The following is a 16,630-nucleotide window of genomic DNA, read 5'->3' as shown; positions in this document are numbered from 1 at the left end:
CCACATTAATAATGTTTTAGTATCCCATAGGATTTCTTTTTCCTCGCTACTTCAAAAATTATCAAAATATCAATGAACTTAACCACGCCTTCATGAAGGGGATAAGACGTGCCAGTGTTTACTTTGACAGTTTTTAGATAAAATTTTCATGCGTGACGCAACGGTTCAATCTGTACCTCAGCCTTGATGACCTGAGCTACTGCGCTGTGATGTACGGGGGTCGATCATCGTATCTAGGCAACAGGTGGTCAATAATAAACAAAGAAATCAACAGACCTTATTTTGGGAATATAATATTAGCATGGAGGTGGGCCTAAAACTGTGTGTAAAACTGAAGTAAGAGTAGTATACCATGGAAATGCCGAAAATATTGTGAAATAAACAAAAGCATTTTGGTATCTTGACACCCCATCCGAAGACGGAATGGTCTATCCCTGAGCATGTTCTTCTGCCTTTGTCATGGTTTTGGCGGGCCTGCACTACTCGTGCAGCATGCAGCCTGGAGAAGTCGTACGGAAGTTCAAAGAAGATATTGAACACCGAAAATCGCCGATGACGAAGTTTGATGAAGCACCGAGCAACGAAGAAATCATGAAACGTTTGAAGAACTTTATGACAAAACTCTCTCCACCTATCGGGTCGTCCAAACAAAATGTATCCACCCCTGCGCCAATGATATGACTGTTCTAAAGAAATGATTGGCCAGATATTAATTATGCAAGACATAGTGAGTTGAAAATATGTCCTTTGAATATTCAATATAGAAATTATTGTGTGCAAGAAAAATACCGTCAAGGACAGTGTGCTCATATTTGGTTTGAATTGGTCGATCAAGAAATATTTAAACCAGAAAAACAAGAATAACAAAAATAAATAAGGTCTGAAACTTTAGGTACTGTAGGTCAACTTTAGGAACAGGCTTAGCAGAGGAATGTTTCAGCACAGTTCTTCATGGTTTCAGCAGGTCTGCCAATATGTATCAGTTCATAAACAATGACAGAAAATGACTCAAGGTCAGTGGAGTAGTCTGTTTCAGTCACTGGCATGCCAACACTCCTGCACATTTGCAGGGGTCCCCTTTTTCTTACCTCATTTGCATATTTTTGACACTGACATGTTCATTTGAACGTCACATCTCAACCCCTGGGTCTACCTGTATACCAAATACTGTTATGGTAGGAGTGGCGGACATACATCCGTAGTTACATACATACATACATACATACATACATACATACATACATACATACATACATACATACATACATACATACATACATACATACATACATACATACATACATACATACATACATACATACATACATACATACATACATACATACATACATACAGACAGACAGACAGGACAGACAGACAGACATACATACATACATACATACATACATACATACAGACAGACAGACAGACAGGACAGACAGACACACATACATACATACATACATACATACATACATACATACATACATACATACATACATACATACATACATACAGACAGACAGACAGACAGACAGACAGACAGACAGACAGACAGACAGACAGACATACAGACACCATCGACTCACCATATAAGCTCTTTTTGGTATTTATATACATACCAAATATGAGCTAACAGTGACTATAACGGTATATACTTTTTCCAAACCCGACACTCGGCAAAGATCGTCAATGACAAGTTGTGTTGCTATGCAACATTAGAGTCCCTTCTATTCTAAACAACAGTTAGATTGGTCCTGTTAGTCCTATTATCGCGAAGTAAAAGGCCAAAGGTCGTTGGTTTTGAGCATATACGAGTTGTCAGTCCCACGCAATGTTATGTGTATACAGTGGCATTGATAGAAACATTTCATTAGGGTCTGTAACAGGGTGATTTGGGGTGACTTTGTTTTGTTTTGTTTTTATTTTCATGTTGTTTTCTTTTTGTATTTTGTATATGTTCTTGCCCTGTCTATATTAAGTTATTAAGTAAAGTCGCATTATTTGGCACCAGATCGGCAATAATAATATTTGCTGTAAGGGCAACATTTTCTATTAAAGCAGTATGCGCCACGAAAGTGAAAAGATTTCAAATTTTGCACAAATTATAAAATGAAACTTTCAGTCACACTACTACCAAGTCAAGAATAATCCAGGGGTTACCGTGCAAAAATTTTATACTGGGGAGACAAATTGCGTAACATTTACTGACATTTGAAATTCAAAATGGCCGCCATCCCCGTGTAAACTCTATGGGGAAAAATAAAATTTTTGATTTTCAAAAAAACTAAGACGGTGAAAATACTTCTTAATCCAAGAGCTTTAAAATGAACCCCAACGAGTGGTAGATCGCGAGAGAATTGTAAAGTTTGAGAGTCCAAATATATGTCTACGAGGCGCATTCGACCTTTAAAAAAATCAGAAAACAAATGGAAAGAACATATATTTATAATCTGAGCACCATAAAAAAGACTTGTAGTTAACATCGACCCCTGTTAAGGGGCCCCACCATTCATCTGAAACCTAGGGAGCCCACTTTTCTCTTTTCTTTTTACTTTTTTCTTTTTTGTTTCTTCACTGTCACGGCTCAAACCGAACAGACGTGTTCCACAAACTTGTAAGTTCATTTCTGGTTTCTTTTATGAATTACATTATCCACATTTCAATACATTGCATTATTCAATTTCCCTACTCAATTAATAATCATTGCCGTTTTCAGCTATTTCATTTTTTGTTTGTTCCTTCTTTACAGTAGTCACATTTCTACCATAGATTTACATACTACCAAACCATTTCTGCATTGCCTAATATACGCTAAATATCAGCGTCTTTGCTCTCATATTCATTGACCGAGTAGAACGAAGTCTAATTTTTGTTCCTTTTTATCCATTAGATATTGTGTCTGTATAGCCTCTGATGTATAGTAGCAGATGGGTCTTGTCAACTATTTCCACGCCTCATGTTAAAATATATGTTGAAATACAAAGTACACAAAATATATGCCGAAACAAAACATTTGTGTAAGTGTTATTTTTATGACTCCATCAGTTTGAAGTGGAAATATTTATCAATAATAAGATTGAACATTTCATACATATGAATTGCCATGTTGAACATCGGGTATTTCGACAACAATAAATTGCATTGTACAAACAGAAGAGAAGTGATGAAAATATACGTCAGTGTCAAAAACACATCAACAGTTCCAGCTGGTGGCGCTTCCATTCTAACGTACATTGCATAATTATTGACTGTTAAATTACCTATTTTGGTAAATAGAAATTGAAGTCATATACTGGTCTGCTGAGAGATGGCTGCAAAGTATGTAATTCTTGGAAAGCGAATGGAAAGTAGGAATTAATCTTCATACAGGCTGACGAGAGTGGAACGGGGAGATTGGTGTACCAAGGACTGGTTGATTAGTATTGTTGAAATCAAGGTCGACGACGGAATATGATTTTCTCCAATCCAATCATTGGCGCCTCAATGGCTAGTGACAACACAAATGCGCAGGCGTAGGACAAAATCAGACTTGCGACGAAATAGTATATCTGTGAATGGAATTAAAGAGGACATGGCAAGTGTGGGTGAATATTGACAATATCTGCTAACGGGGCGAAAATTGTGATGCTTTTGGATATAATTCAATTCTGCTTGATCAATGTTGGGGCCTTGCTGTGGTAGTAGTAGTCAATGTTTGATTTTCATTGTGGCACAATAAGTGCGCAATCAAGCTGTTAAGCTCGGAGTAGAGTTTAGAAATGGGAGAATGACAAGATCCGACCCATAAAACCACTGAAACCTTGCTATTAAACAGATGACTGACAATTGGTTCCATTCAGGGAACTTGCGAAAGTCCAGTTGATTGCTATTATGTATACACCCTCGCTGTCATAGACCGCATAAGTGCTATTAACGTTAAGTGAGTAAACATTTTTGTCACATAAGCTAATTGCAGTGACCAAATTAAGTATGTTCTGGTGGAAAAGATTGGCAAAAACAAACACAAACAAAAAACATCTGTCAGTTAATATGTGTGAAGCGGAACTGTATCTGTAAATCAGATACGTTTATTCCAATTTTAATTTTGTCTTTTTCGCCGATTATGATTTCAAACTGTGCCAATTGATCAGCCTAGCACGTATTACGGTAGCAGAGACAGGTATCTCTGTTGTCAAAAGTTTTCGAAATGTGAACAAAACCCGCCGATAACAAAAACAACAACACTGACAACAACAACAACAACAACAACAACAACAACAACAACAATAATAATAATAATAATAATAATAATACCATATTCATATCCGTGTAATGTACTGGTGTTTTTCTACCCCAGTAATAGGCGAAGAGTACGATTGGATGAACCAAGTAAGCACCGTAAGTTAGACGTGACAGAGGAGTCCAAGCACTCCAGGACAGCAAAGTGTTCACAGGCCCTGTACAGAATAAAACTCACAGTGAGTGTCCCGGTGAGTACCTAAATCTTTGAACTCGCTCAAAAAAACGATAGTTGGATTGCAGTACTGTCTACAACTCTATTGCAGCAAGGATATTCGTTGTCCCGTTGTAATTCTCAGGAACGTTCGATACTGTATAGGAAACGTGAAGACAAGTTTTCGTGAAGGAGAATTCTGTCAGAAAGCTGAGAAAATAATAAACTGGATCACCTATCATGACGTCAGATTTCACTAAACAAATGAAGCTGAGAGAGTCACTCCATGCGTAGTATCTTGAAAAATCAGGCTGAAATTGCTAGTTTCCAGTTTGTCTTCGGATGTCTGGTAAGTTTCGCACCGGTATTTGTAGTGTTGAGCAAAATAAATGTCTTTCCGTGTAAACTATAGAACTAGTAGTTGAAAGCTAGAATATTCGAAACGTTGGTCATATATAACGGCATAAACGACAGCACAAGAAATATTGATTTTAACATCCTAAATTCCCTGTAAGAAAATTAGAAAATGAGTTTGTTTAAGGGCGTACTGAATCACTGAAATTGAAATTTTCCTCTTTAATCAAAAATATTTCAGGTTAAAGGCATGTCACTTGCGATCCTTCGATTTAATCGTTGCTTACCTCCGTTTCCGGTTTCACAGGCGAATATGACCCATGCTACAGCTGTGACAAATGCAAAACTGGTTGTCGATTTGTAGAGGACCGCCACCCATTGTTCTGGGCGATCCCCAATCAAGGAAGGGTAGACTCCATAAACGATAGCGAGGGCAGTGGCCGCTGCAGCACACCAGAGAAACAAATTAAGAAACTGCAATTTGTGAGAGAGAGAGAGAGAGAGAGAGAGAGAGAGAGAGAGAGAGAGAGAGAGAGAGAGAGAGAGAGAGAGTGAGAGTTAGTTTAAAGGGAAAGTATAATCTGATAGGACGAGAAAGTACATAAATGTAGTTCAGCGCCCATTTTTATATCAACAAAGTATTAACATCCAATAATCGCACTTTGCGTTTTCGTTTTCTTATCATTTTAAGTTCAGAATTTTCATCAGATCGTGCTGTGGCTTTTGAAAACAGTATTATGTTATTTTTGTCATAATTTTCGTATGTCTTAAAATTGCACATGATCATCCCAAGAAATATACAAATCATGTGTACAAGCCATCTAACGAATTATTGCATTGTAGAGAAATGTTTAGACCAAAAATGAGAAATCTAAATCATAAAAATTGTGTCATCAGTTGAGTAGATATGACCGTAGTCATCACATAAAATTCACAAACCAATTTTGGAAGATTTCGAGTTAGTGGTTGTCGCAAAAAATTATGTCTTTCAAAATTGAAAATTAAATTCAAAAATGCCTTAACAGGCAAATGCCATTATTATTTGAACAAATCTAAATAAATTTACATCATTGGTCAAGTCTTGATGAGATAATCCCTAGTCAGCCACGAACCAAATTTCAGGGTTATTGCTCAAGAAGCCGTGTTCACATACAGACAGACAGCAGTACTACATTAGCTCTCATATAAACATCGGAGGTAACAAATGGGCGTGGCAAACTCAGTTATGGAATTAAGAAGTGTTTGATTTTCGGTAACGGTTCTCAATAACTAGGATCCCGCCAAATTTCAGATTTTATAATGCGAAGGATTAGCAGAAAAATGTGACCGATAGTCACTCGATAAAAAACACTTCGAGACCTACCTTATTGATTTTGACTTGTTGTCCATCAAGTCGACACAGTACATAACCGAGGTAGACACCGACCAAATACGCCTGCAGATGGCTCCATGGTGTTGGATAAATAACGTCGTCCCCTCTTGTTAGATTGTCGTTGTAATATCTGTGAAACGTTCAAATTGTGAGGTGGTAGGGGCAATCGTATAACGCTGTGCTGTTCACTACATTTGAATTAAAGTAAAATGCTCTGTATTGGTTTAGACACCTTCTTAAAATACATACGCAAGCGTCCGTTATTACGACGCTTCATCAACTTCCATGACTGAAGTGTCAATAACTTGAAAATGTACCCCATTGTTTCTAAATGTCTGTCAAAATAAATGCATACATCTTGACTGAACTTGTCTCAATAAAAGAAAAAACTCAAAATGGAGAAAAATTATAAAGCCCCTTAAATATCATAGCAATTGACATTTGGGGCTGAAATGAGAAACTCGGGGTTTGAGGAAACATTCCCATTCATCAGAGGACATCTGTAAGTGGGGGTTAACAATTTAGTCGAATAGCTAAAGGGGTGTGTTGTATCTTTAAATATACAAATATGAAAACAAAACCTTACGTTGAATCCGTAAATGTGATTGGATATCCATAGTGCGTTGCAAGCCCAGCAACAGTTGCTATGGAAGCCACGATGAAAGATGTCACTGCCAACGTACCAACTTTGGCCGATCTGTGTGATGACGTAACAAGAAGCAAACAAGCAAAGATTTAAAACTATTGCAAATGAATAATTTACATAGTTATTAGAATTAGACAAGTAATGGCATTGTTTAGGTGCTTGGGAAGCCATGAGCGCTAGCGCCTGAAGACAGTATATGACTAAAATGAGTTAGAAGACAAATGCCACTTTGTGTACCAGACGCCCTCTTCATCAAAATATACGATGTGAATGTTCACCAAGATGAGCTGCTACTCTCCCATGACTGGAAATATAGTACTCATGGACTCTTACAACAGTTCAATTACAATATGACTCCATTTTGCATACATTAGCTAAACCGATAAAGAAATGTTTACATTTGACTTACTTGTGAAGAAGAATTATGAAGAACGGACTGATGACGAAAAGCTGCATATCAACACACAGATACCAAACCCAACCCATGCACTGAAATTAAAAAGATACAGAAACTAAATTTACTCGTATCCCATCTCTGTATCTTTAACCTATGACCCCTGACCCTTGGTAAACTGGTCTGCACTCACCATTGATAGAAATGGGTATGGACCAAACTACGGTAGTGAAAGGGTTAAGGCAATTATTTATCTGCTGGTTACGACAAATAATTCACGTCGAAAGTGTGCTAATAAGCGGATGCTTTGTGTTGTCGTGGACGGAAATTAATTCAAACTTAAAATATTGGCCATGAAAAGAATACTGATACTGATACTTTCCTTCGGAACTGTCCTCTGTATTTGTGAACCGTTTCGGCGTCTGAAGGATGCTTTGAACCAAAAGACGCCATCAGTCTGACTAAATTGAAAAAACTTCAAGTACCTGAACCTTATATATGACATTCAATGTGTTTTATGATGTGGTGAAATGCAAGTGCCATTTTTTGCTCTTTCGTAGAAATTTTCTGTGTGCAAAGTCATTCATAATATGGGCTCCTGGTCTCCTCATAAAGCGTTGGGCACGACTGGTATAATGCCTATAGTTCGAACCTCGAAACTGAAAGACTTCAACTCTCTCCCAAACTTCCCGTAGCGAAACTTTAACATGCTCCTTTCGATATGAAATAAGTGGAAGTCAGCGTGTAGAATAATTGATACTACAGAAGTGTTCTACCCAATATTTACAGACACTTGCGATTCAAGATGACCGCCATTCCTGTTTAACTCTATGGGGAAAATTATATTTTCGATTTTCACAAAAAATTATGAAGCTGATGAAAACTTTATTTACTTCAAAATGAACCCCTCACCCCACAAATGGTAGACTAAAAGTGTATCGTAAGTATTTGAGAGTCCGAATATCTATCCCCGACCTGAAGTCTACTTGAAAGGTATCGCTTGTCAACTTATCATAAAAGGCGTGCGGTAACAAGCAGTGTGGATGAGTAGCTATTTTAAGATGTGTTTCTACTGTGTTTGTCTTGGTTGCATGCGTGTTTCATCTGGAGATGATATGAAAACATTGAAAATGAGCCGACCTTGACGCGGGCATCATGTCCTTTGAAGTCATTACCAGACCAAGTCACGATGTCTTCAACCTTCAATGGAGTCACAGCTTAGTGAACAATATGTTGACACATAAATATTATGTTGAAATCATCATCGGCGATTATTTGTAAATGTACAAGTCAACATGACTGCGCATAGCAATGCGCTATCAATGACAAAGAATTCATCTGACTGAATGCCAATAATAAGGTAGAGTGCACCTCTGACACAGATATTCGGAATCTCAAATTTTTCCTATACATTTCTGGTATATCGTTGGGGGGCTCAATCTCAAGCTCTAAGAATAAGAAAGTTTTTTACCGTCTTAGTTTTTTTCAAATATGGACAATTTTATTTTTCCCTAGGAAGATAACACAGGAATGGCGGCCATTTTGAAGTAAAATGTCGGTGAATGTCTGGTAATTTGTTTCTCTTGTACTAAACTTTGCACGGTGACCTTCGATTTTGATTGTTGATTTTGTAATAGGATGGTTGAAAGTTTCATTAAGGAAAATTTGAGCAACTAAAAATGTTCACGTACTATATCGGTGCTTGAAGGCCAAGGATACAGATTATGAAAGTAGAGTAAGGCAGCCCACCAATTGTCCCGACACTGTTTTTGTACGTAGAAAACCCTTTGATCGTGCGCAGGACCGTTCCCAAGGTACAAGAACAGCGTGGTCACGAGTAACAACATCAAATAGTATGGTGGTGAAAGACGCCACCAACGATGAAAGTAAAAAAGGAACCAGTTCATCCTGCCTTTGGTTTTGCGCATGTGTCGCAAGGCGAGGTAGGTCACAAGCATACCGCTGAAAGGCAGATTGACGGAGAGTTAAGATTTTTCAACTTTCATTCTGAATTTGTATTTGAACTTTGCATTTTGCATTTTCAAGAACGTTCTCGGCCATCGTAGTTAAGCATCCTCAGGTAAAATTGCTGTGAACAGATGAGACAAGCTTTTCATAGAGCGATTCAAGCAAAGTGACACTCATTGCTTGTTTTTCATTTGAGTAACTTGATTGCTAATGTGTGCAATGAATGTGGAAAAGGTTCAACACTGAAAATAATACATGCATTATGACGTCACGCTAATAGACGCAACTCAAATCTAACTATTTAGACGCTTGATATATAATTAATAGTACCATACAGGGAACGCGCTTAACTGTAAACATACGCAATTATGGTTAGGTATTATAGCACGAGAAAATTAAGCAAACTAAAAGAAAATACCTCAATAGAAAAAACACGTCAACCCCGTATATTCCCGCATATATCACGAGGATAGACCGTCTTTTGAGAACATCGTCAACAATATATCGTAAGTTGTCTGTGATTGAGAGACCAGACGTATGATACATGAGTGATAGCTAAATATGAAGTTATGGTAACAAAGTGCAGATCGTTATTAAATCAATAGATAGATCATATAATCATCGAATAAATTATCATTAGAAGATCGTCTGGGGGCGGAGGGAGGCAAAATCAACCACACTATCAATGTTGTGAACAGGAAGATTCTCGTATAAATATTTTAGCTTCAATTATTTTCAAAGCTGTTAAAAAACAATATGGCAGCATGGTGAGACAGTGCACTGAAGCGCTTAGTACTCGGGGTATTTGCACGAGGGCTTGCGGTATATTCCGCAGCCGTCTCCGCACATGCGTCTTCGCAAGCTCGAGTGCAAATCTCCCAAGTACTTGCGCTTGCAGTCTGGCTATTGGTTTCTGCTATTATTACCTGTGATACGATTGAAAACACAAAAAAACCGATGCCTGACACGCGGCGTCGTCGCCTGAAATTTGGCAGTATGATATATATTAAATTCCCATTTTTGTAGTCAGGTTTGATGTGCGATGATGCGCCACACCACTGTTTTGATTTGGCAGTGCGTTGTGTACTTCTTAACACGTCAAAGGCTTGTGTACATGTGGAAAAGTTCTCGCTCAACACTTTCGCCGCAATCATGATGGAAAAGAATAATGTAAAACAACCTATGTTTTCATTAAGGTCACTTAAGATGGTAAACTTTGTCGTAGCTATCGTCTGTAAGTTCTTCAATGCCAACAGTTTTTTCTAGCGCTTGGTTTGTTTAGTAATTGCTTACGAATGAAAATAGTCCCGGTTATCTGCGCATTTACATAAAGGTTATGGCATAATACTTTCGGTATTATACCAGAAGTACGCTCCGGTGCCAGTATACTGTGGTATATATGTGATAAAATTAAAGCAAGGAAAAAGGAAAGATCCTACCAAACAGCTCTGCAGGGAAGGAAAAAGTGTGTCCCAGTATTATCCACATCATACTGATCACCCGAATTCCGTTGATTGACGAGATCGTACCGGAACCACCCGAAGTTGCACTCAGAATTTTCCGACCATTTGAGATGACTGAGAAAGTAATCAAGATCCTTCCCAGAATACCTAGTGAAGGAAAAAATGATAATTTGGATGAAGGTACTCTAAGGACACTTGCTTTGTCACATTAACTGAGCAATACGTTGTCTTTGTATCCTAAGGTTAATAGATACAGATTCCCATCCCCAAGTAGGCTTAGAAGGAATGTCTTACATGAGTGAGGAGATTTCAGGGGCAGTCAATCTGTCGAGTTTCAGAAATAAGAACCGTAGGGGTTTTTACACATCAATACGTTATACTTTTGTTATATTTTGACCAACAATAAAATATGTATGAGTAGATAATAGCTGTGCGTAAGTGCCTTCACGCCTTTTCCTCTCACACCTCCCATTATTTAGTGTTTCCTTTTCTCAATCCCGAACCGGAAAATCTCTCGCGGAGCGCTTTTCTGACCAAGACTTTGCACCGCTCTCTCCTGCATAAGCTTTGCTTACTGCCCCTAATCATCCAACGAGTGTGAGACGATTTAATTTCCACTGCTTGCAAATACTGCAGCACTGCATTTTATTTTCGAAAACACTACTGTCATCAGTTACTTTGTCTGACTCATATCGATCAAAGAAGAAACATGTAATCAGCATCAAATCACATCAAAATGCTGCGAGTAACTCTTCCATTGATAAAGCCAGAGGGGAGTATGTGTTGCGGTTTTACACATTCCCTTCGTTAATGACAACACGGACAAAAATCACGATTTGTTGCCTGCCTTCTCGCTGGTGTTTATGATGGTGGTCCCTTTAGTTGCTATTATGCGTTATTTTATTCCCACGCTGGTGTTTTGACACTTCCAGCGTACCAGAGAATCCAGCTGAGATTTCGATTTATTTCTGTAGGACGATAGATTCTTATTTGGCTCTCTTTACATATTGATACAAAAGTCAATGAAGAGATTAAGGTCAAAGTAAACCCTGTACCTTATTATTTGGTCTTTTATACAAAATCTGCAATAATTAATGTCTTATCAAGCAAACCATGCCATGCAAATACATTCCTTTCTTAATGAAATTGATGAAAAACATCAAACATTTTCAATTGAACTCTATATTATTCAACGCATATACACACCTGGTCGTTTCTTCTTAAGTTCGTCCACGGTTGACTTATTCTTGATGAGTTCTTCTTTTATTGTGTCTATGTTAGCGATCTCTTCACTCCTCTTGATCTTTCGTTTCAGGTTCCAGTGCCATATAACATCGTAGAGAGTGCCAAGTATCATAACACCGGCTATGATACTAAATATTACACTTTGAGCACACCGGAAGAAAAGATAGACGCAAGCATAATATGCAAATATAAGAGTTTCTTCTCATTACACACTGTGTATTAAATTGTGGGAATTGCGCTTTACTCTTACCATGCTAAAAATGCAGTCAATCATTGGGGACATTCAGAATGCAATTGTCAATAATTGATTGAGTTTTACAGTATTTCTAAATTAGAATGATGTGAACTGAATACGCTCGCATAGATCAGAAAACTGCTGTAAGAGAACATGTAGAGAAACAAGACAAACTTGACTGCACAAGACATATAAATCTTGTCATCATTGTAAGATTTCTAAGTGAGATCGACAAAAGATGTGACAAGAGACAAGAGGGGCGGTAGGAAACCCCTTAAACGCGTTAACGTCAGTGCTATGAAGTAATTTTTATGCCAATGGTTATGTGACATGCGCTTCACTGCTTATACTGTCTCGTTGCAGGTAAGCACTTGACCTTCACGAAAGTTTGCTGACAGTTGTTACATAAATATGTGTATTAATTCAAAGAAAAGCCAATCAATATTGATGCCTTACATCGCAACTATGTCTCCAACCCGGAATGGCCGATACTCGGCGCAGAACACTGCCAAGGGATCTCCAAGGCCAGCTGTTTAGGGAAAAGAACGAAAACAACTGAGCTAAAGCACTTTTTGTTTTAATGGCTGTATCTCGGATCTTCAGTGGAAAAATTATAATCTCTCTCTCTCTCTCTCTCTCTCTCTCTCTCTCTCCTCATCTCTCTCTCTCTCTCTCTCTCTCTCTCTCTCTCTCTCTCTCTCTCTCTCGTCTCCTCTCTCTCTCTCTCTCTCTCTCTCTCTCTCTCTCTCTCTCTCTCTCTCTCGCCATCTACCCATCCATCCATCCATTCATCTACTCATAGATCAATCTATATATCTATCTATCTAAATATCTATCTACATAATTCCCCTAGACATTTATTTAGTTAGTTAGTTGTGTTATATTTCATTTCACATTTCAAGAGCTGCCCTTAACAAAAGGATTAGTCTGGAAATAAATTATGTAATGGAATTAAACTTTTATATGCTGGTTTCGATGTACAAACGATATACCCGGTGTACAATGTGGAAAGTGAACTAGGCAGGGCTCATACTGACCAATTTTACGAATCACCATAATCAAAGGGGTCAAGTTGCTTCAAAAAGCTTGGAAACCCTTTTAAGAACACTTGATTATTTTCAAAATGGATGTCGGTCCCGGAAATTTGCAAGCGCACCGATATAAATAATGGGTAAATTAATATATCATACTCGATCAGTCAACAGGACATACCACTTTTTATATAACATTTATTTGACGATGATTTTGAATACTGTACGTGGTAGCGTAGCCCACCTTTGTGTAAGAACCACGAGACGAAGAAGATATTATACCTTCGTAAATTATCCAAATATTATCGAAGTTACAGCTATTTACCATGATGAAGATTGAGGTAACTTTTCATTGCATTTGATGAAAGAGATAATTTGTGCATTAAAGCGGCAGTCTCCAATCCCTGGTTCTCGCATTAGCGGTTGTTGACATTAACTGTTTATCTGATTTTACTCCTTTGTTGTCCTTTGAAATTTGTGCACAGTTAGTTAATTTGCTCAGAGATAATGCTGATAAAAATCTTGCCCCTTTCAGTTCATCACAAAATACAATAGACCTTTTCCCGGTTATCCCACAATGCATTGCAGTGACTTTATCAAACACCGTATATAAGTTCAAAACAGCGAAAACATACTGGTTTGTGTTGTACAACGGATTGTTATAGAAGAATGACACAAATTTGCAATGAAATAATGCCCCGTGTATAATCTTACTATCAGCGATGAAAATATAGGTCAGGGTGTAACCTGCCATAGGGTTCTATGAGTAACGTACCCTTCGTCTACTCTACGGCTAAAAAGCTCTACGCGTAACGTACGCTTTGTATACCCTGGCGCGCACTGCATCATGGAACCGGTAAAAGAACTATTAAACTAATCAGTATCAGCATATAATCGTAATTACCTTCAAATATGGCGTTCTTGACGTCATCGCTATTGCAACTGTCTGGAAAACAGTATCCAACGCTTCCAAGCTACAGGTGAAATATTGGATAGGACTATAGCCGTGATTGTGAGAAGCAATCATATGGACACATTCACAGAGTACAAGACAGGGGTAAAAATGACAGATTCAAGTTTGCCTTATATCCTTAATAATATCAGAAACTTGAAAGCATCATCGAAAAACATGAGTTATCTGTTCAAAATAGAGGTACGGCTTTTCGATGTATTTGCCCGATGTCAGTAATTTTCCATAAAAAAATGTAAAGAACTAGCAGTTAAATGAAAGAAGATAAAGCGATCAGAGGATAAAATATTGCAGCTTCGTCGGTAGCAAGGTAGGTAGGTGGCTCAACTAGGCGGGGTTTTACGTATAGCTAAGTCATTACTTTAGGTTAAATGCATGATTTATCTGTATTTTCACACACAGGTAGGTAGATATTTGAGCCCATGTGAAATAGCTCGGTTAAAGGGAGGCCGTCGTCGGAAATTCGCTCAAAGGTCGCTAGGGACCGATGTAAACACTGTACCCAAGGTACGTTGGCAATTGATGATAGTTAAAACATGTTTGTCATAATGTAAATCGTAAAATTTAAATTTTGCATACATTGTTTGTGGACAAGAAAGTCGCACATGCGCAGTTCTGACGACCGCTTCCCTTTAAGGGTACGTATATCAGTAAGGGTGGGTGAAGAGGTAAAAAAGGTAAAAGACAAAGAGAGAAACTACAGACAAGGGTCGTGGGTAGCCAGGATTTGATGCATTGTAAGAGCTTTTGTTCACATACCCCGGCTGCCAGACAATACTGTCCACCAAAGGATCTGTCTGCAGTGGGTTTCACTTCTCGACATACGTCAAACAATCCCCACGATTGAAGGCCGTAGGTGTATTCAAAACGCCGAACTAAGTTCAGTCTGCTTCCAAAGGACGCCACCACTGCCAATACGAAACAGAATATAAGGAAAGAAAATGTTTGAAAACGTGAGTGCGACCACTTTCGTGACCGTGAACCTGTCTTATTGGAGGAATGGACTAACACGAACGCAATAGTAGCCGCTATCTGTTCTGTTTCATTGATACTACATACATATTCGTTACAGCAGCGAATTTTAAAGAATTTAAACCTTGAGGACGCGACAAATGTAGGCAAGTTTTCGGGCATTAAACTTTCACAGCTGCATACGGCCGTCTTTAACTAAAAAAGTATTGCGTTGTTCCAAATTTAGGGCTTTATTATGACTATTTTTGACCGTTTTTTTTCTGTTTCCATGGTTACTATTGTACTGGATTTTGTTCACACAGTTTCCATAGCCTGTAATCGTGCGCTTGTCTTTACATTTCATACCACATGCCGTCCTTTCTTGGCTACCCATACGAATAACAGATGGCCATGAAAGTTTGCATTTCGTACCAGAGACACTCACGTATTACTTGTAAGGTAAACATGACGTCACTGCACGGGCTGAAGAGGATGCATTGCAAAGATCACGCGCGTATCATGTGTAAGGTAAAGATGACATCATCACATTAAAGGCGGAACGCTCTGATTTCTTTTCGTTAAGGTGTACAGTGGAATAAAGACTAAACAGTAGTGATTTACTGTTTATTTTTACCATTGACATTAAATAGCCGTGTCCTATTTTGCTACTTACTTTGACGAGCGTAAGTCTCATCGGGCCAATCGTTGACCAGCTGGGTGAGATCGTTACCACAGGCAACTGACACATTGCTAGACGTGTTCATGGCTCCAACATCTGAAGAGATACCGCTGACAAGCGTTCTAAGTCGCCGCACTAATGCCTCATCTGTCATACCACTGGGTAGTTGGTCTTCTAAGTTCGAGATCTGTGACAGACCCAGTTCGACTTTCGCCTTCAACTCTCGGATGTCGTGCCCAAACTTTTGCGAAGTTGCAAAGTTTGCGCACGACAAGACCACGACGAAAGCGAAGTACAGTTCCCTTCGAACGGCCATTTTGGAATGACAATCTGCGATATAACGTTCATGGCAATGCAATCCCTAGTATCAGTCATAAGAAGATAGCGATATGTACATAGTGAATTACTCATCAACTCTTTGTCTCCTAATCATTGCGTAATCGGGTTTTTGAAACTTCGTTTGATAATATCTGCTAATATGCCGCCAAAGAGATGGCATCTCAAAGAGACGGTTCACCAGATCATACATCGCAATTCTGAATTATACAAAATCGTTACCCAAACCTCTATGGATGCTTCTCATAGTACCGCCTGCCTCTTCATTGAGCTGTTGTTTCCAGTCATAGTGTTGCTTTATTGCTGTGCATTTTTTTTGTTTTGGGTTTTTTTTGGGGGGGGGGTTGTTTTCTTTTCACAACGAGGACATTTATTCAGATCAACATCACAGTGTAACTGTTGTTTGGAAATGTAGAATATCTGACCACATTTTGAGAAGCCAGGGCTACTGAGCTATAATGTTTTAGTATCCCATAGGATTTCTTTTTCCTCGCTACTTCAAAAATTATCGAAAAATCAATGAACTTAGCAACGCCTTCATGAAGGGGATG

General features: G+C 38.5%; 1 protein-coding gene across 1 annotated transcript; it reads right to left on the bottom strand.

Annotated features, from left to right (window-relative positions):
* Positions 1–3,021: 3,021 nt before the first annotated feature.
* On the bottom strand, positions 3,022–16,086 carry LOC139115578 (nose resistant to fluoxetine protein 6-like). The gene is made up of 14 exons (XM_070677819.1): positions 15,738–16,086; positions 14,873–15,021; positions 14,048–14,117; positions 12,569–12,641; positions 11,839–12,017; positions 10,609–10,779; positions 9,588–9,684; positions 8,893–9,163; positions 7,217–7,296; positions 6,748–6,858; positions 6,153–6,291; positions 5,077–5,263; positions 4,297–4,439; positions 3,022–3,551 (listed from the first exon to the last, which is right to left on the bottom strand). Exons 1-14 carry the CDS (start codon positions 16,057–16,059, stop codon positions 3,435–3,437), a joined length of 2,109 nt encoding a protein of 702 aa, XP_070533920.1. The 5' UTR covers positions 16,060–16,086; the 3' UTR covers positions 3,022–3,434.
* Between the last annotated feature and the right edge of the window lie 544 nt (positions 16,087–16,630).

Source organism: Ptychodera flava, chromosome 17, assembly GCF_041260155.1.
Source record: "Ptychodera flava strain L36383 chromosome 17, AS_Pfla_20210202, whole genome shotgun sequence".
Lineage (NCBI taxonomy): Eukaryota > Metazoa > Hemichordata > Enteropneusta > Ptychoderidae > Ptychodera > Ptychodera flava.
This window is presented reverse-complemented; position numbering and strand designations above follow the sequence as displayed.

What these genes read in the sequence shown, in the direction of transcription:
- LOC139115578 (XM_070677819.1), bottom strand. Translation starts at nt 16,059, where the DNA reads ATGGCCGTTCGAAGGGAACTGTACTTCGCTTTCGTCGTGGTCTTGTCG. An exon ending in CAAGAACGCCATATTTGAAG is followed by an intron (nt 12,642 to 14,047) that starts GTAATTACGATT and finishes TTCCCTAAACAG; the next exon opens with CTGGCCTTGGAGATCCCTTG. An exon ending in TTCATAATTCTTCTTCACAA is followed by an intron (nt 6,859 to 7,216) that starts GTAAGTCAAATG and finishes GTCATCACACAG; the next exon opens with ATCGGCCAAAGTTGGTACGT.